Source organism: Eschrichtius robustus, chromosome 8 (assembly GCF_028021215.1).
Source record: "Eschrichtius robustus isolate mEscRob2 chromosome 8, mEscRob2.pri, whole genome shotgun sequence".
Lineage (NCBI taxonomy): Eukaryota > Metazoa > Chordata > Mammalia > Artiodactyla > Eschrichtiidae > Eschrichtius > Eschrichtius robustus.
Window position 1 is genome coordinate 123,402,967 of NC_090831.1, and position 19,220 is coordinate 123,422,186.

General features: G+C 50.5%; 1 protein-coding gene across 1 annotated transcript; it reads left to right on the forward strand.

The window, feature by feature from the left end:
• The first annotated feature begins 3,857 nt into the window (after window positions 1–3,857).
• On the forward strand, window positions 3,858–19,220 carry ZNF783 (zinc finger protein 783). The gene is made up of 7 exons (XM_068549628.1): window positions 3,858–3,953; window positions 6,951–7,352; window positions 7,431–7,557; window positions 7,720–7,848; window positions 12,931–13,059; window positions 14,139–14,249; window positions 16,019–19,220. Exons 1-7 carry the CDS (start codon window positions 3,930–3,932, stop codon window positions 16,858–16,860), a joined length of 1,764 nt encoding a protein of 587 aa, XP_068405729.1. The 5' UTR covers window positions 3,858–3,929; the 3' UTR covers window positions 16,861–19,220.

Below are 19,220 nucleotides of genomic sequence, written 5' to 3' on the forward strand. Positions count from 1 at the left end.
AGAACAACAGTCTTTGCCCTAGTTGAGTTTACATTCTATCAAAATACATTTCCTTTAAAAAAAATTTTTTTTATTTGAAGTATAGTTGATGTACAAGTAAGTTACAGGTGATTCACAATTTTTAAAGGTTATACTCCATTTATAGTTATAAAATACTGGCTATATTCCCTGTGCTGTACAATATATCCTTGTAGCTTATTTTATGCATAATAGTTTGTACCTCTCAATCCCCTACCCCTATGCTGTCCCTGCCCCCTTCCCTGTCCCCATTGGTAACCACTAGTTTGTTCTCTATATCTGTGGGTCTATTTCTTTTTTGTTATATTCACTAGTTTGTTGTATTTTTTAGATTCCACATATAAGTGATATCACACAGTATTTGTCTTTCTCTGTCTGACTTATTTCACTTGCATAATACTCTCCACATCCATCCATGTTGTTGCAAATGGCAAAATTCCATTCTTTTTTATGGCTGAGTAGTAGTCCATTGTATATATGTACCACATCTTTCTCCATTCATCTGTTGATGGATGCTTAGGTTGCTTCCATATCTTGACAATTGTAAATAATGCTGCTGTGAACAGTGGGGTGGAAATCTGTTCTCTTCTTGTACTGTACCTTTGCATAGCCTTAGACTTTGTGAATATCTGAGTAGCCTCCGTGTGCAGAGTCTACAGAGGGAGGGATAAAAGGTTAAATCAGATTTTGTTCTTGGGCTCACAGGCTGTCAAGGGACTTTAATAGAAGATAGAAAGTGCAGCTAAAATTCTGTAACAGAACAATTACTTTCAAGTTGCAGGACATTGGGAAAGGCTTTATGAGAGATGACATTTGAGCTGGACCTTTAAGGATGAGATGAAGGACATTCTAAAAAGGAGAGACATGACCAAACGACCTTATGGGGCATGTACCAATAAACACCAATTCATTCGACTTGGCTGGAGGGTGGGGTGGGAGGAGGGGAGTAGTGGGGGACGTGGTTGGAAAGAGAGGTTGGGGTCAGACTAAGGAGTTTGGATTGTATTGAGTTAGTAATGGGGAGCTGAGAGTTTTGAGCAAAAGGGTGACCTGAATCTAGCTGCGATTTGGGACTATTAACCTAAGAAGAGGTACAGCATGCTTTTGTTGTTGCCGGGGTCGGGGATATGTTAGAAGGTTTTTGAGTGAGAACAGCAAGAGCCAGTGAGGATCTGACTGGGTGCAGCTTCAGCGGGAAGAGAGTGATGGACAAGATCACCGAGGTAGAGTCAACAGGAGGTGATGCTCTTTGAAGGCAGGGACCAGGTCTTAACTGTATCCAGATTCCACAGCTCTGAGCATGGGGGCTTCCCACATAGATGGTCACCGCACGTTTACTGAATGAACAGGTGTAACAGGAATTCACAGGATAGGGAGCTCAGTGCTGTCTGAACTAGGGAGGGCTTCGTGGAGGAAGGGGGACTTGGTTATACTTCTGGTCTCCCTCTGCTAATACTTTCCCTCCTACCACTTTACAATTCTGGGTGGGTCCACTTTCTAATCTTAAAGGTAAGGTGAGGGGCCACAGGAATTCTCTCTCTGAGCTGCCCCATCTCCTGGCTGAGGGCACTAGCACTTGAGTATCTTGACCACCCCCCAACCCTACGTGACCCTAAGGTGTTGTTTTAGTGGCCCTCACCTTCTGACCAGCCTACCTTCTGCAGCACAGGCCGATGGCCAACTGTGTCAGAGTGGGCTGCACCTGGGTGGAGTCACCCTTGTCCCTGCAAGGTCTGTGCCTCTACTTTGGAAATCCAGTGTTGTCAACTCACCCAGAGGTATTCAGGCCCTGGAGACCTGATCCAAAAAAGAGCAAATCCACAGGAGACAGATTAATAACAAAGGATGCAAGTAATTTTAATTTATATTAGAGCTACACCTGGCCTGACACCCAGGCTGGTCTGCTGTGGAAACCACATTATGGTGTCAAGTTTTTGTATTTTTTGTTCAATATATTTATAAAATCAGAGCATGGGAATGAGAGGCAGCTTTGGGAGCTAATGCACAGGGCAGTGTGATCATTCAACGAGTAGAATCAGCATTTCATGGCAACTAGTTAGAAATGAAATTCTGGACTCCTACCCACTCCAGCCTCGGGCCTAGAAACTCTGAGACCGGTGCCCAACAGTCTGTATTTTAACAAGCACTCCAGGAGAGCATTATGCCCACTAAGGTTTGAATACTGACTTACAGAAACTCTTCTAAACAACTCAGACCAGCTGTCAAAAATCAGAGCATTCTTCCCCGAAGAAAGCTTGTTTAATACTAACATCTTCCTCTCCAATCCATTTTCCAGACTCTTTCTGTTTGCCTTGGGCATTAACTCTTACTTTATGAGATCACAACTTATAAATTTATAAGAAATTTATAATCCTTAATATATTGGTCTTACTAACCCCTGCTGAGAACCGAGGGATGCTCTTCCTGTCTTCAGCATGAGTTTGCAAACTGTCTTAAGGTCAGGTTACTTCAACAAGGATTTCCACAATAAACAATGCCATATATTGATTTGACTTCTTGTTACCTTAAAGTAACACTTCCTAACCTTGCTCCAAATTCTACGGGTGCCACCTTACTTGGAGAAGGTATCAATTTATTTATGTTCTTATTATATTGATTGACCACACTTTTGCTTGGATCAAATACATGGGCAAATCATTTTCTCCCTCCCTCCCAAGAGAAAAATACTAAGAAAAGAAACAAAAACAAAGCATACACACAAAGAAACAAAACTGCAGAGTAATTTCTAGTGGGAAGAATTTCCGGGCTTGTTGGACAAAGAGTGAGATGATTGGGAAATGCAGAAAAGATAGAAAATAAAAGTTACATGGCATGCAGCATATTTTACTTTATATTCAGTGATTAACTGGTTTTCCAGAGCAAGGCTCGTGGGTTGCAGATGAGGAAAATAGGTCCTAGATTGAGTCGTTTATTCAAGATGCCTCAGGGCCTGAATTAGTGATGCATTTACTTTTGCTGCAGAGGATCCCCAGCTGGTGGCTGACGGGCAAGTGAAGACCGGGCGTGGCAAAGAGGGCTTCCGAGCACTCTGCGGAGGATGCTTGAGCCGCGTGTCTGCTGGGAAGGTGGGCCCCAGGGAAGGAGGAGGAGACCCAGGGTCCCCAAAGGGAGGTTTGGGGAGGGAGGCGGGGCTTTTTTTTTTTATTTTTTTAAGGAAATAAAATTTTCCTAAGGTCTTTCTATTTGTTCTGGAAAACTAATAAAGTTTAAAAACCCTTATCGATCCCTCCCCCCGCCCCGGCTTTTCCCGGGCAAAATGTATAGTCACTTTGGGTCCATTAGAGGTGTTCAAACGACAAATCAAGTGCATGCAGTTGAGATTACGCGGCAATGACTGACCTTCTTCCCCCAGAGCTTCGAAGTTTCCTGCGCGTTTCCTTTATTAGCTCCCTGGCTGGATTCCCCCAGCACCCCGGAGAGGGGTTAGGGTCCCACCGTGCCGGCCCTGCGCGTGGCCCGCGCCGCCCGGCCCAGGCCCGAGGGTCGCCACCGCCCGACGGGAGCCCGTCTGGAGGGCCCCGCGGCGCGTGAGGCCCGGCGTCGACTCCCGCGGCCCAGGAGAGGGCGGGCACCCCGCTCCCCCCGGGACACCCCCGCGGCCGCCGGGGCGGGTGGGCGCGGAAGGCCGCGGGCCGCGGGCGTGCGGTCCTTCCGGCTGCAGGGGGCGCTGTGCGCGCCCTCGGGCCGGGCCGCGAGCGCAGCTCTTGTTTAAAGGGCCGGCGGGGCACGTGGCTCGGACGCAGCTCGCGGCCGCCCGGCGGGAGCTCCGAGGCTGGGCGGCTCAGCTCCGCCTCCGCCGCCGCGCCGCGCCGCGCCGCGCCGCGCCGCGCCGCGCCGGGCCCGACAGGCCGGGCCTGAGGAGAACCGCCGAGAGAAGGACGCGGGCAGCCATGGCCGAAGCGGCGCCTGCCCCGGTAAGCGCCCCCGCGCGGACGCCCAGTCCGGCCAGGCCGCCGACTCCGCCGCCGCGTGGGCCCGCGAGGGTCTCGGCTGGGCGGCCCGAGCGGTCCGCGCGCTGCCTCCGCCCAGGCCCGCGCTTCGGGCCCGCTCGTGCCGCCTGGCCGCCCTCGTCCGGGCTGGGCTTTGAGGCCGAGCGGCCGGGCGGCCCAAACGCGAGGCCGGGCGCGGCGGGCGGACGGCCCCGACGTCGGGGGACAGGCCGGGCTTTCTAGTTACACTTAAGATGACAAGCCCTCGTCTTTGAACCGAGTGGCTGTTTCCCCGCCCCGTCCATTGTCTCACTGGAGGTCCGGCGGCCCCGGAGGCAGGCAGGGGGGCAGGGGCGCCGGCCCCATTCGGTTCTGATAACCGAAGTCTGGGGCTCTGGGCGGGGAGCGGTCCGAAGTCCCCCACCTAGTAGAGGCCAGAGCCTGACGCCCCCCTGGGGCTCCGGAGTTACACCCCCCTTAAGGTGCCCAAGTGTTCTTCTGACACCTAAGAGGTGTTGAGTGCTGTTTACTGGCGGGATTGTAGGTGTGGTGCTTTTGTTGTTGTTTGGTTTTTTTTAAAGATTAGTTTAGCAGATGTTACAATGTTGGCTGATAATGCGCAGTGTGTCCAATTCGGAGAAAATAATCTTCTGTCCTTTTTTGACATACTCGAAAAACATTTGTAAAGAGCTCAATAAATGGTATCTACTATTATTAATACATCTTAATAAAGTTTTTGAAGCCGTGATTTTTCTGGATGCTGATTATTGTGGATGATTTTTAAGGAGGAACTTTCCTCTTTAACTAGTGAGTTTGGTGTGTGCTTTTTTAAGGGTCCTCTGCGTGCAAGGGAGAAGAGGATGGGAGTTCTTGGGGTTTATGGCCCCCAGGAAGGCCTTTCTGTAGGGGGACAAGTGACCTCTTCAGCTCCCACTTAGCCCAGGGCCACTTTCTCAGTACTCTTTCTGACCATTCTTATCCACCCGCCCCTTTTCCTCTGCTGTCTTGTAGCACCTGAGATCCCAAGAAACTCCTCAAACAGGACAGATTTGCCCTCAACTTTCGTTAACCCATGGTATCACACTGTTATTTAATTTATTATGACTATTTTTGTACAAAACTTTTCTCCAGGAGAAGGAAGAACCACATATTTTTTTCTGCATCCCCATTGCACCTTTACTATGACAGATGTTCAATAATTGATATTGAATGAATGTGTTGTTTAATTGTTTAGTCAATCGCTCATTCAGTAGGTATTTATTGAGCGTCTTCTATGAATGAGGCAGTCTTCTAGAAGCTTACGTCATCATGGAGCTTATGTTCTCATGGGGGAAGCAAACCATAACACAGGCATACACATGGCACGATCATAGTTTTTTTTTTTTAATTAATTAATTTATTAATTTATTTTTGGCTGTGTTGGGTCCTCGCCTCCGCGCCAGGGCCCTCCCCAGTTGCGGCGAGCGGGGGCCACTCCTCATCGCGGTGCGCGGACCTCCCACCACCGCGGCCTCCCTTGTTGCGGAGCACAGGCTCCAGACGCGCAGGCTCAGTAATTGTGGCTCACGGGCCCAGCCGCTCCGCGGCATGTGGGATCCCCCCAGACCAGAGCTCGAACCCGTGTCCCCTGCATTGGCAGGCGGACCCTCAACCACCGCACCACCAGGGAAGCCCGATCATAGATTATTAATGCTGTGAAGGAAGGGACTAGCAGGGGGCCTATGTTAGATGTGTCAGTCGGTGAAGGTCTCTTTGAGGCAGTGTTTAAGCTGGAGCCTTATACGAGAGGGAGCCAGGCATACAGAGAGGTGTGGGAAGAGCTAACACAAAGGTGGAGGAGAGAGCTGGGTGCATCACAGGAATCCAAGGAGACCGGGGTAGCTGGAGTGTAGTTGATACCCAGGAGGATATAAGGTCAGGGAGGTAGGCTGAGATACGATAAGAAGTTTAGGTTTTATTCTGGGTACACTGGGAAGCTGTTGATCGGGGACTAAAATGATCTAGTCTGTGTATTTAAAAGATTACTGATCACCCTGTGGAAAGTGTATTGTGGGGGGAGAAGGGCGAACTGGGGAAACCAGCTGGGCAGGATTGCAGTGGTTTGGGGGAAAGATGGTTGGGACTTGGACTAGTCACGGCAGAGAAGGAGAAAAGAGGATGGATTTGAGATAGTTTCAGCAGTTACACGGATAGGACTTGATGGTGATTTGACCATGAGGATGAGTGCAGTGAAGGGATGAAGTGTCAATTCACCTTTCCAACAAGGCTTTTAGCGAGATGAACTGGGACTGAGACCTTGTCATCACGCACCAAGGTAAGCTGAGGCACTGCAGGAGCTCTTTCCCGAGATGCTGAAGGACATTGTAATGAAAGAGGTGGAGGAAAAAGGCCATATGAACTGCTGCATCCCTGAGCCAGAACCACCATCGTCATCAACATCTTCCTCATGATCAACAACACAGGGCTCACATTTATGGGGTATTTGCCATGTGCTGGACATTGTTAAGTGCCTTTTACAAAGATTGTACCATTCATTCTCACAATCCTATCATGTAGGCACTGTTACTACCCCCGTTTTATAGATGTGGGATTGAAGTTGAAATGCTTAACAAACCTTGCCAAAGTCAGCCAGCTCGTGAGTAGTGGAGCTGCCAGCTGCACTCGGGTTGTTTGCCTGCAGAGCTTCTGAGTTTCGGAGGAGGAGACTGAGACCCGGAAGGAAGTCACCTGTGTGAGGCCACAGCTGCTTTCCCGCTTGGACCATGCCTTTCCTCCTGTTTCCCACTTGCTAACACCCTGGTCCAGCCAGTGTTTCCTGTCCTAGAGGCTGGATGTCCCCCCTCCCCATCCCCGGCTGCCTGATTGGTCCTCAGGATCCCAGATGGGGCTTCACCTGGGCAGGTGCCATTCTGAGGTTTCTTTTAGAGATGGACATTTTGACTGGATAATTCTGATAACATCTCTCTTTTCTCTTGTGGACAGGCTCCAGAGAGGGACAAGCAAACAGGGGATGAAAGGCCTTCGACGCCTTCTCCATCACCCCAGCTGGCTGCTGAGAAGAGCTCATACCTCTACTCCACGGAGATCACGCTGTGGACGGTGGTGGCCGCCATCCAGGCCTTGGAGAAGAAGGTGGATTCCTGCCTGGCCCGCCTGCTGACTCTGGAGGGCCGGACGGGGACGGCCGAGAAGAAGCTGGCCGACTGCGAGAAGACGGCCGTGGAGCTGGGGAACCAGCTGGAGGGCAAGTGGGCCGTGCTGGGGACCCTGCTGCAGGAGTACGGGCTGCTGCAGAGGCGGCTGGAGAACGTGGAGAACCTTCTGAGGAACAGGAACTTCTGGATCCTGCGGCTGCCGCCGGGCAGCAAGGGCGAGGCCCCCAAGGTTAGCCCTGGGCGCGGCGGGTGGGACAGCCCGTGCCCGTCAGCGTGCGGGTGAGCGTGCGTGACACTGTGGTTCCAGGTGCCCGTGACCTTTGATGATGTGGCCGTGTATTTCTCTGAGCCGGAGTGGGGCAAGCTGGATGAGTGGCAGAAGGAGCTGTACAAGCACGTGATGCGGGGCAACTACGAGACGCTGGTCTCCCTGGGTAAGACAGTGTAGGTGGCGCTCTGGGCCTCGGTCCACAGATGGGCCTCCTGCTGTCTGGGTCTTGGCTTGGCTTCTGTTCCTCTGGGGGTCTCTGCATCTCCGTGGGCAACTGAGTGGCGGATGTGCAGTCCTGACCCAGCTGCCTCTGTTCTGTGTGCAGATTATGCCATCTCCAAACCAGACATCCTCACCCGGATGGAGAGGGGAGAGGAGCCTTGCCCAGAAGGCCCGAGGGGCCGGGAGGAGGGGAGTGACAGAGAGGACGCATGCCCAAGGAGGCTGGGCGCTGGTGAGTGGGGGCAAGATGGGGGCGTGGCTGGGGACAGTCCATCCGTGTCCCCAGCCTCTCGCGCTTCCGAGCCGTGAGGCCAGGACGGAGCGCAGGCCCTTAACCCAGGGTGGGCTGCGCCCTAACCCCCTTCACCCGTTTCACCTACCTCCACCCCTCACCTCTGGCAACCGCCAATCTGTTCTCTGTATCTATGACCTCGTTTTTGTTTCTTTGTTTGTTTTTAATAGATTCCACATATGAGTGAGATCATACAATGCTTGTCTTTCTCTGACTTATTTCACTTAGCATAATGTCGTCAAGGTTGTCGCCAATGACAAGATTTCATTCTTTTTTGTGGCTGAATAATATTCCATTGTATGTATATGTGACATTTTCTTTATCCATTCATCGATCAGTGGACACTTCAGTTGTTTCCGTATCTTGGCTATTGTATATAAATAGTGCTGCCGTGAGCATCAGGGTGCAGATATCTTTCTGAGTTAGTGTTTCTGTTTTCTTTGAAAGAATACCTAGAAGTGGGATTGCTGGATCATATGGTAGTTCTATTTTTAGTTTTTTGAGGAACCCCTATACTGTTTTCCATAGTGGCTGCACCAAATTACATTCCCACCAACAGGGTACAAGGGTTCCCTTTTCTCCACATCCTTGTCATTTCTTGTCTTTTTGATAATAGCCATTCTAACAGATGTGAGGTGATATCTCATTGTGATTTTGATTTGCATTTCCCTGATGGTTAGTGATGTTGAGCATCTTTTCATATGGCGGTTGTCCGTCTGTATGTCTTCTTTGGAAGAATGTCCATTCAGATCTAATGTCCATTTTTTAATTGGATTTTTTTTGCTCTTGAGTTGTGTGAGTTCTTTATATATTTTGGATGTTAACCCCTTATCAGATGTACGGCTTGCAGATATTTTCTCCCATTCAGTAGGTTGCATTTTCATTTTGTTGATGGTTTCCCTTGCTGTGCAGAAGCTTCTTAGTTTGATGTATTCTCTCTTGTTTATATTTGCTTTTGGCGTCAAATCCAAAAAATCGTTGCCAAGACTGATGTCAAAGAGCTTAGCGCCTATGTTTTCTACTAGGAGTTTTATGGCTTCAGGTCTTACCCAGTTGCCTTTCTTTTTCTGATTGTGAGCCTTATCCTTCTGTTACAAAGTTCCCCATCAACTTTTCACCTAATGATTTTATTAGCCATTGAAGATTGTTGCCTGGATTCATTATTTTATTAGGGGTTGCAAAATGGTGAAATTTGGTCATTACTTTTGCACCTAATAGCTGAAATTCTTTTATAAAGAATTTCCCTAACTAACTCTTTTAGTTACCTTGAAATATAGTCTGTACAGAAAAGGCAGGATAGGTGCTTAATTCTTTCCCTTCATCAGTTTTTAGAATGAAGAGTTGCTTCCTTAGACGCCTCCAAAGGTGACCAATACTTGGGCTTTTCTTTCTTTTTTTTTTTTTTGTTATTATTATGACTTCATAGATTGTTGAGTATTTTATACATGCAGTCCTCTGCAGCCATTATTTTCATGCTTAAGTTGTCCCAGTTTTAGCTCTTGGGAGCCCCTTCAAGTTGACCTATAGGTCATTTTGATGTAACTTTGATGGCGTTCAGACACCATAAGATGTTCTAGTTTCATCTTGTACATTTCCTTCCCCAGACCTGGAATAAGAGTTTCTCCAAGAAGTTTTATTTCTTTCAATAAGGAATGGTATTCAGAGACTGCAGTATGAGTGCCAGTAGTTGCTAATTTTTGGCATTACTTCTAAGCCTTCTCAGAAAATACGTATTTTTGAGAAGAAAAAAGTCATGAGTTCGTAATGATATTTCTAATTCAAATTTAATGTCCTTTGATTTTATACTTGTATGTCACTTTTACATTGACATCTTAAATTCCTCACTATATTAGCATAATTACTTATTTGTATTATCTTACATCCAAATCTTAACATTTCATTATCCTATAATATCTTATTTGGAATAATAATAATTTGGAAATAATGTCAAATAATTGAGTCAATATTGCTACTAACAATTACACTTCCAACTGAAATTTGAGATTTCTTTGCAGCTCTTTTTGTCATCTGAATGCATATTTCATATAGGACTTAATAGACAAAATAATGCCTTTTAAAGTCGCTTGAAATAATTATTTTCTCTATGTGGTTATGCCACCAACTTGATAAACAGTTAAGTTTTTTTTGTTTCTGCTTAATTTTACTTATTTATTTTTATTTATTTATTAATTTAATTTATTTATTTTTGGCTGCGTTGGGTCTTCGTTGCTGCGTGCGGGCTTTCTCTAGTTGCAACGAGCAGGGACTACTCTTCATCGCGGTGCGCGGGCTTCTCATTGAGGGGGCTTCTCATTGCGGTGGCTTCTCTTGTTGCGGAGCACGGGCTCTAGGCACGCGGGCTTCAGTAGTTGTGGCACACAGGTTTAGTTGCTCCGCGGCATGTGGGATCTTCCCAGACCAGGGCTCGAACCCGTGTCCCCTGCAGGCAGATTCTTAACCACTGTGCCACCAGGAAAGCCCCTGCTTAATTTTAGATTTTTAGCGATGGCTCTTTTTACTTTTGATTTAGTTTAACTTTTTGAACACATAAGACATGGTTGCAAAGTCAAAATAATTTAACAGGATACACTCAGGGAGGTCTCATTTCCACCCTTGTCCCCTCCCTCTCCCTATAGATAACCATTTTTATTAACTTCTTGTTTATACGCCAGTGTTTCCTCTTGAAAATATCAGTAATACATAAATACCTTTGTATTCCCCCATACTATTTGTCTTCGAAATACTTCATAGCAGTATGTAGAGATCTTCCTCATTTTTTGTGTGAATATGGAATGTTCCATGGTGTGATATACCATAGTTTATTTAACCAGTCTTCACTGATGGATTATTTGGGGAATAGCCAGTATATTGCTGATATAAATAATGCTGTAGGGAATATCTTGTGCATAAATCAGTTCATATTTTTGTCAGTGTATCTTTGGGATAGGATCCCAGAAGCTGGACTGCTGGGTCAAAGGTAAATGAGTATGCAATGTTTAAAGAATTTATCACCAAATCCCCCTCCATAGGGGTTGTATCCTTTACATTCCCATCAGCATTGTGAAAGAGGGCCTCTTTTCCCACAGCCTTGCCACTAGAGAATGTGGTCAGACTTGTAGGATTTTTGTCTGCATAATAGGTAAGAAATACTTCAGTGTAGTTAAAAAAAAAAAGATTTATTAGAAATAATTCACAGACCATACAATTCACTCATTTAAAGTATACAATTCAGTGCTTTCTATCATATTCATAGATAAGTGCAGCCAACACCACAGTCAATTTTATAACATTTTTGTCACCTCAAAAACAAGCTCTGTATATTTCAGCTATCACCCTGAACCCCCTCCCAGCCCCCCAGCCATAAGCAACAACAAATCTGCTTTCTGACTCTGTAGATTTGCCTATTCTGGACATGTCACGTAAATGGAATCATATAGTATGTGGTCTTTTGTGTCTGTCTTCTTTCACTTAGCATAATGTATTCAAGGTTCATCTATATTGTGCTGTGTATTAGCACTTTTTTTTTCTTATTTTAGTCAAATACATGTAACATAAAATTTACCATTTTAACTGTTTATAAGTATACAGTTCAGTGATATTAAATACATTCACCATGTTGTGCAACCATCACCACCATTCATCTCTTTTATTCTTTTACTGAAATTCTGTACCCATCAAACAATATCACTCCCCCCCTTTCTCAGTCCCCGGCAACCACAGTTCTACTTTCTGTCTCTATGAATTTGAGTACTCTAAGTACTTCATATAAGTGGAATCATACACTGTTTGTCTTTTTGTGACTGGCTTATTTCACTTAGCACAGTATCATCAAGGTTCATCTATGTTGTAGCATATGTCAGAATTTCCTTCCTTATTAAGGCTTTTATTATATTGAGGTAGTTTCCTTCTACTCTTAGTTTTTTGAGTAGTTTTTTCATAAACAGGTGTTGAATTTTGTCAAATGTTTTTTCTGCATCAGCTGAGACGATCGTGTGGTTTTTTTCCCCCCGCTTCATTCTCTTAATGTGGTGTATTCCATTGATCCAGTTTCACATGTAGAACCATCCTTGCATTCCAGGAATAAACTCCACTTGGTTATGATATTTAATCCTTTTAATATGCTGGTGAATTCGGTTTGCTAGCATTTTGTTCATATTGGGATATTGGTCTGTAGTTTTCTTGTAGTGTCTGTCTGGCCATGGTAACAGTGTAGCTTTGTTTATGGCCATTTTAATTTTTTATTCTGTGCAATATTCATGTCTTTTCCCGTAGGAAGCTTTTATTTTTAATACATTTATTTATTTTATTTATTTATTTTTGGCTGCGTTGGGTCTTCGTTGCTGTATGCGGGCCTTCTCCAGTTGCGGCGAGTGGGCTACTCTTCGTTGTGGTGTGCAGGCCTCTCATCGCAGTGGCTTCTCTCGTTGCCAAGCACGGGCTCTTGGCATGTGGGCTCTGGAGTGCAGGCTCAGTAGTTGTGGCGCACGGGCCCAGTTGCTCCGCGGCATGTGGGATCCTCCCGGACCAGGGCTTGAATCCTCGAATCCGCGTCCCCTGCATTGGTAGGCGGACTCTCAACCACTGCACCACCAGGGAAGCCCCCTCCCCTAGGAAGCTTTTTAAAAATGCATACTTCCTAGGCCCATCCCGAACTAACTGATAAGAATCTTGGGGGTGCTTCCCAGGGGATCTTTATATACCAGCCTGGTGGAGGACTTGGGATTGGGAACTACCGTTGAAATGTTCTGAGCCAGGAGTCCTTAAAAAGCCAGATCTTTGGTCCTGCTGTGTCATGACCTGTGTGGTACTATCGGATAACTTAACAGGCTACATATACCATTTCCTTTTCTCAGACATGGAGGCTTTAGTCTAGAATCTAGTTACTAGACGGTCAGTAAAGTTCACTTAATTATCATACCCTGTGTTTGACCTGATGCTCCAGGTGACTGCATTTAGCCACTCCCCAGAGGCTCCTGGGAGACCTCTGCGTTGTCCGTAGTGTCACTGATTTGCATTCCCCAGGCCTTCCTCCATACCCAGAGCACATCTCCAGCCCAGTCAGCCCTGCCCAGAAGGAGCCAAAAGAAGGTCAGGCCTCCAGGCACCAGCAAGACTCAGAAACAAGAGTAACCCCACCTGAAACGAGCACCGGTGAGTGAGCCCTGGGCAGCCGTGTGGACAGGACCAGACAGGTGGTACTGAGCATAAGTGCTGCAGCTCGAGGCGGGGAGAGATGGCTGGGGGCTGGGCCGGGCCGGGCCAGGCTGGACAGGCTTCCTGGAAAAGGGGCCCCTGAGACAGGCCTTAGAGGTAGATTTTGCTGGGAGCATAGGGTATCTTCAGCAGGAGAAAACAGTCTAAGCCAAAGGTATGGGTTACTTAAGTATGTTGGGGGCCAGGTACACTGATCGGGCTGGAGTGAGGGGAAGGGCACAGGAGGGGGACATTGGGTCTCTTCAGGGTTCTTAAGACAATCCCGTTAATGGGGCAGTACGTGTTGTATGCCTAGCAGAGTGCCAGCATGTGTGTTCCTCGGTGAGTGTCCTCTTCTGAAGACCGGTGAAGCTCCAGTCACCGCTTCCAGTGTTCTCTGCTTTTGTTTCAAGGAAATTCTTGCCCATCCTGTCACAAAAACGGAGTATATTCAGGGGGCATTTAGCATAGCACTTAGCAGGTAACCCAGAGCCTTGTTTTCTGTCTCCAGACTGCTCTGTGCTGGCGTGGTGTCCCCCTCCTGCCGGCCCGACTGTTCAGTCTCTGGGTTGCTTTCTATCCAGTTACTTCTGTGCATCTTCCCCACTGAATATGGGCCCCTGCAGTTGGAGGTGACACCCCCATCCCCGCCTCCCTGTGTCCATCCTTCCCAGCCGGTGTGTGAGAGGACTAGGACCTTCTCATTGTCCTTGCTCTGTTGCAAACCTGGTGCTGTGCCCTGGGGCCTCCCCAAACTCTCTGTCCTTTTGAGGCCCATCAGGGTGACCCCCAGATGCAGAGGGGCCAGTTGTTAGCACCACCTGCATGGGAATTGGGGGTGTGGCCTTCCCCGGTCTCCACCCACCTCTGAGCAGAGGCTGCGGGGTGGGGCACCTGCCACCCTTGGGACAGAACCCGGCGCTCCCTCTTCCTGGGCCGCAGGCGCTTGAGCGTGTCCTGGGCCTGCTAGGGAATGGCTGGGTCTCCCTGTGGGAGCCTGCTGTTGGGAAAGGCCCTCATGGGACTCTCTCTCACAGGACCGCTAGCCAGCACTAGCGTTTTGTCCTCGGTTAAACGGGAGGAAGAATCTTCAGATGGGGAGTCACCCACCTCCCCTCCCAGGGACATCCTGCCCGGCATGGGGCCAGGTGAGTGAAGGGAAGAGGCCCCGTGGCCACAGCAGAGCCCCAGAGGAACTCGGGGGCCCTTTGGGAGTGGGTAGGGGTTGCATGATGGACCTGGTGAGGGGTTTCCTCCTGAGGGCTCCCTCCCTCACCCCCAAGTATTACTTCCCTGGGGCTCTGGGGACCCAGATCACCTATGGTCCTGTTCTCCCCCCATCGTGGTCTGGTCTGGCTAGAAAGGTGCTGCTTAAAACAAGCTGTGTGCCACCAGGCGTGGCCTCCTCACAGCCACCCTGTGAAGTGGCCCAGCCTCACAGCCTCTCACGTCTTGCAGCTGGAGTGTGGAGGCCTGTGATTTAAATTTAGCTCTTCCTGCTTAGAGTCTGTGTGTTTTCTATAAACCGGGCTTACATCCTGATAAGCAGGAAAAAAGAAAGCGATTATTGCCTATTTTGGCCCAATAGAAAGGGATCCAGCTCTCCTCCCATTCCATCCTGGTACCTGCTTCGGTGGGAGGCAAGCATGAGATCCGGGCCCGCCTTGGGGTTGTGGTGTGGCTGCAGATGGGCTGCAGATGGAGAGATCTGGGAGCCTTGGCCTTCACAGAGGAGAGGGCCTGAGACCCTCACTAATTTCTAAGCCCAGGACCACCATGGGGGCCCCTTCAGTGCAACAAGGTTTTACCTCAAAGTTTACATGATTCTTAGACTCTTAACGATTCTGTAGCTGGAGGACTAAATTAAAAACAGTGGGTCATTTCTGACATAGAAATAAAGTTCTGCCATGAGTTAATTTGCGAGGATTACTGGGTGAGCGGTGAGCAGAGAACCCAAGGTCTTGCTGTCGGGTGCTGCCCTGGAGGTTCACCAGTTAAGGGCTCTCTTCCTCAGTGGCCTCCCGGCTTGCGGTTTAAGCTCAGGCTTCAGCAAGAATAGAAATCACTCTTGTCTTGGACCTTGGAAGTTGCCTAATGAGGGCTGAAGGTTTTCATTCTAATAGGCAGCGGGCAAGGTTCTCTGTCACCGTTGAGCAGACTGTGTGACTGTGAGGCTGCCGGATCCTGGGGGATGGTGGGCGCTGGTGGGGGGCTGGCTCCAGAGGAAACCAGAGGTGAGCGGCAGCTGGAGGGTGTGGGAGAATGCTGGGTTCCAGGCAGGGCTCTGAGGCCAGGACCGGCCTCCTCAGCGACAGGGACCCCCGGAGCTGCTGCTGAGACCACCTGTCGCTGCCTCAGCCCCGCCTCAGAGTCAAGTGTGACCCACACTGAGGCCCAGCCGGGAAGCCCAGGACTCGTGCCTGCTTTCCGTCACCTGAGAGCATGGTGCCGGGCAGGTGGTGGACGCTCGGTGTGGATTTGTTACTTGGCTGCATAGCTCTGAGGGGGGCTAAGTCACCCACCACCTCCAGGCCCGAAGCCTCTTACTAGTCTGGGGGCAGTCATGGCCCTCAGGGCTCATCGTCATCCATAGATCAGAACTAAAGTCGTCAGAACTTCGGGGCTCCCGCATGGTCAGCATGCCTCAGGGCCCAGGACATAGGCCTCCCTTTGCCTGCCTTTCATTTTCCCCCCCATCTGCCTCCCCGGTCTGACGCCTGACCCCAGTCCTGGTTTTGCAGCAGTGTTTCCCTGCTCTGGCCGGGAGCACTGGGGGGAGGAGGGGCCCAGGGAAGGCGGGGGCGGGCGGGGCTGGTGTGGCTGGAGCCGCGCAGGGAGGCCAGGACTGGGTCTGTGGCCCGGGTGGGGGCCGGGCCGGTGTGGCCCGCTTGAAATCAACGCAGACTCCATTTGCCAGGTGGTGGCGGCATGGTCATCAAGACGGAAGCACAATCTGAGGACGAGATGATGCCTGAGCAGCTCTACCTGGGGGAGTCCCCGAGCCAGCCAGAGTGTAGACTCCCCAAAGGGCCCAGGAGCAGGACCGGGGCTTCCGGCCGGCCTCACTCGGGGGCAGTGCCCAGGGCGCGGGCAGGGGACCCTCTGCCACCGGGGGCATCGGGGCCGGGGGGCGAGCCGCCTCGCATCCTCCCCCGCCGGCGAGAGCGGGCCTTCCCCTGCCCTGACTGCGGACAGAGCTTCCGCTTGAAGATCAACCTGACCATTCACCAGCGGACCCACGCGGAGGAGGAGCAGCAGCGCGGCGAGGCCCGGGGCGGCTCGGCCTCCGGGGCCGGGGCACGTGCCCACCCCGCGCTGGAGCCGGGGGAGGTGGTGGTGCCCGGCCCCGTCATCCGCTGGCTCCCAGAGGGGCCCGAGGGCCGCCGCTGCTTCGTGGGGCGGAGGCCGGCGGCCGCCAAGGTGTACCACTGCAGCGAGTGCCTGCGCTTCTTCCAGCAGCGGAAGAGCCTGCTGCTGCACCAGCGCCTGCACACAGGCGACAGCCAGGGCTGGCCCGCCTGCCCCTACTGCGGCAAGGCCTTCCGCCGGCCCTCGGACCTCTTCCGGCACCAGCGCATCCACACGGGCGAGCGGCCCTACCCGTGCCCGGAGTGCGGCCGCGCCTTCAACCGCAACCACCACCTGGCGGTCCACATGCAGACGCACGCGCGCGGCCAGGGCGGCCCGCACGTTCCGGTCACCCCCGCCCGCCTGGGCAGCCCGCTGCTGGCACGGCCCAGCCACTCCGAGGAGGGCTGACCGGGCAGCAGCCTGCGGGGCACCTCCTGCAGGACCACCTCTCCACCGGCGGAGCCTTTCCACTTGTGCCTGATGCTGGTTCCTCCTTCTGGGATGGCTTTGGAGAGATCTTTTTTCCCTTCATTCAAATGGGAAGCAGTGGCCTTTTTGATGACAGAGTGTATGCGTGCCAGATGCCTCAGTTTCCTAAGTTTGTCACTCTGCTGCCTTTTCTACATTCCTGACTTATACAGGAGCCACTAAGGCTTAGGGGATGCCAAGCTTTGGTGGGGGCCTTTGACGGGTACCATGGACAGGCAACAGGACCAGAGGCCATGGCCTTTCTAGTAGGTGGTGTTCGAGACACGGAGAGCCTGGGGTTTGACTTTATACACAGAGGTCTTGGCCTTCTGTCAACACGAGAAACAGCAGAGTGGACAGCCTGAAGAATAGGCACTGGAAATTTGAGTTTTCTACTGTTATTTTGAAACTTTTTTTTATGGAGATTTTCTAAGTGCTTCTGTAAGTATTGTGTGTGGTTGTAAAGGGGACCAAGAACTCCTGAGGGGCAGGGATTATTCTGCCACCTCCTTATGTGTGGGGATGGCAGAGGGACTGTCCAGACCAGCCTGGGAATGCCTGTTGATGGGGATGCCTTGGCTGCTGCCCTGGAAACCAGGTGTCTTCCCAGGTGTGTGTTCCTTGGCCTAGACTGATTCCCAGTATTCCTGGTCCTTTCCCCAGTGCGTGTTCACATCCATGATTGACTTTGGTAATCAGCTGAGAGCGGGGAACTGCAGCCTGGAGTGGATGACATTTCCCCCAGGGTCTCAGTGTTCATGGGTGTGCACGCTCCATGGACTGGACCCCACCCCGACACCTGGGGGCGTGGGGGAGGTCAGGTGCAGAGCGGGCCCAGGAAGTTCCTCCCGAGAGGAAGATCCTGGTCTGAGTGAGGCTGGTCAGCCCACATGGACTGTGGGGTTGCCAGGCCTGATTTGTCACATTAAAGGAGAGGGTTGTCTTCTAGAACTTGGGGCTCATGGCAGAGTTAGGCCAGGAGATCTAGGTGAATCTTTTAACCACCTCCATCCTCGTGTTACTTGTCTGTCGAAGGTGGTAATGACCCCAGTGCATCCTACCTCACCTTAGAGTTGTCAGGGTCATAATAGATTTAGAGGCAGCCGGACAAATAGGAAGCCTGATTTCGACCTTCCTTTCAAGTTCAGGGCCCCCTTTCTCTTTCATGTTGATCTCCAGCCCAGTCAGAATCACTCCAGCCCAGATCTCTTCCCAGTCAGAATCACTCAAGAAGGACCTTTATTTTCTGGAGTGAGTGGAAGGTCCCATGGGTGCAGAGTGAGGTAAGACTTTCCCTTTGGGCTATATCCCCCAGGAGCCTTTTGTACCTCAGTGGAACAAATTCTCACCAAAGCAACGAGGTTCAAACTGTGGAGGTTCGGGCAATAGCATTGGGCCCCATGGAGAAGTCTTGATGGCAGCTAGCTTCTTGTGCCTCTTAAATCACACCACTTTGGGTGCTCCCTATAGACCAGCCCTTGGTCTGGGTGATTTTGAAGCTGGAGTGATGGGTCCTCAGCACTTCTGATTGTTGTCTTATTTATCTGGCACTATGTGAAGTGTCCAGTGTTCAGGCCTGCTTCCAGGTGCCTGGGTCCCTGGCTGTGCCACTTCATCTTGCCCCCCTCTGACCCTCGTACCTCTCCTGAAGTCCTGAACAGGGTTGGGCACAGATGGAAACATTGCTGTCATCTCTGGGGCAAGAGTATACACGTCACTGACCGCTCAGCCAAGCTCCTCTGGGCTTGGGAGAGGTGCCACCCTTCCCTGCCATAGATTGTGTTTGTCTGCTCTGGTATCCCCCAGCCCTTGCCAGGGCCCCACAGTCAGGGCTGGGCTGTCAGCAAGTGCTCAGACAGGATGTGCTAGTGAAGTTGCTGAGAACTTAGCCCTCCGCTGCAAGAGCTAGTCTCAGGTGTTTCCTTGGAAGGCCTCAGGGCTCAGAGTTTCCAGGCTTTTCTAATGCTTAATGCCCTGTGTAAATACACAAACTCTAACAGAAGCAGCAATCACTGTGCAGTGGTGCCCCTCTTCTTCCAAAGCATTCAATGTGCCAGGCTCCCGGCTAGGCCCTGTGAGTTTGCCTGGCACTCAGTAGGTGTTCAAAGCACATTCTTTACACTAAAATGAGTCAACGGAGGCTGCGTGACCTGGGAGGATGGAGCCTGGTTTGACCCCAGACTCACTCCCAGCTCTGGGTTTCGGGTTCCTCATTTGTAAAGCAAAGTTGGGGTTCTGGTGTTAAAGGCCCTTAAGAACTGTGAGGGTGGTGGAACCTTGGTGGCCCCATCAGTGCTCAA

Bases quoted from the DNA above. Each gene is read 5' to 3' on its own strand.
- ZNF783 (XM_068549628.1), top strand. From the start codon at position 3,930: ATGGCCGAAGCGGCGCCTGCCCCG. The intron at 13,060-14,138 runs GTGAGTGAGCCC...TCTCTCTCACAG, and splicing joins CCCACCTGAAACGAGCACCG to GACCGCTAGCCAGCACTAGC. The intron at 14,250-16,018 runs GTGAGTGAAGGG...TCCATTTGCCAG, and splicing joins CCTGCCCGGCATGGGGCCAG to GTGGTGGCGGCATGGTCATC.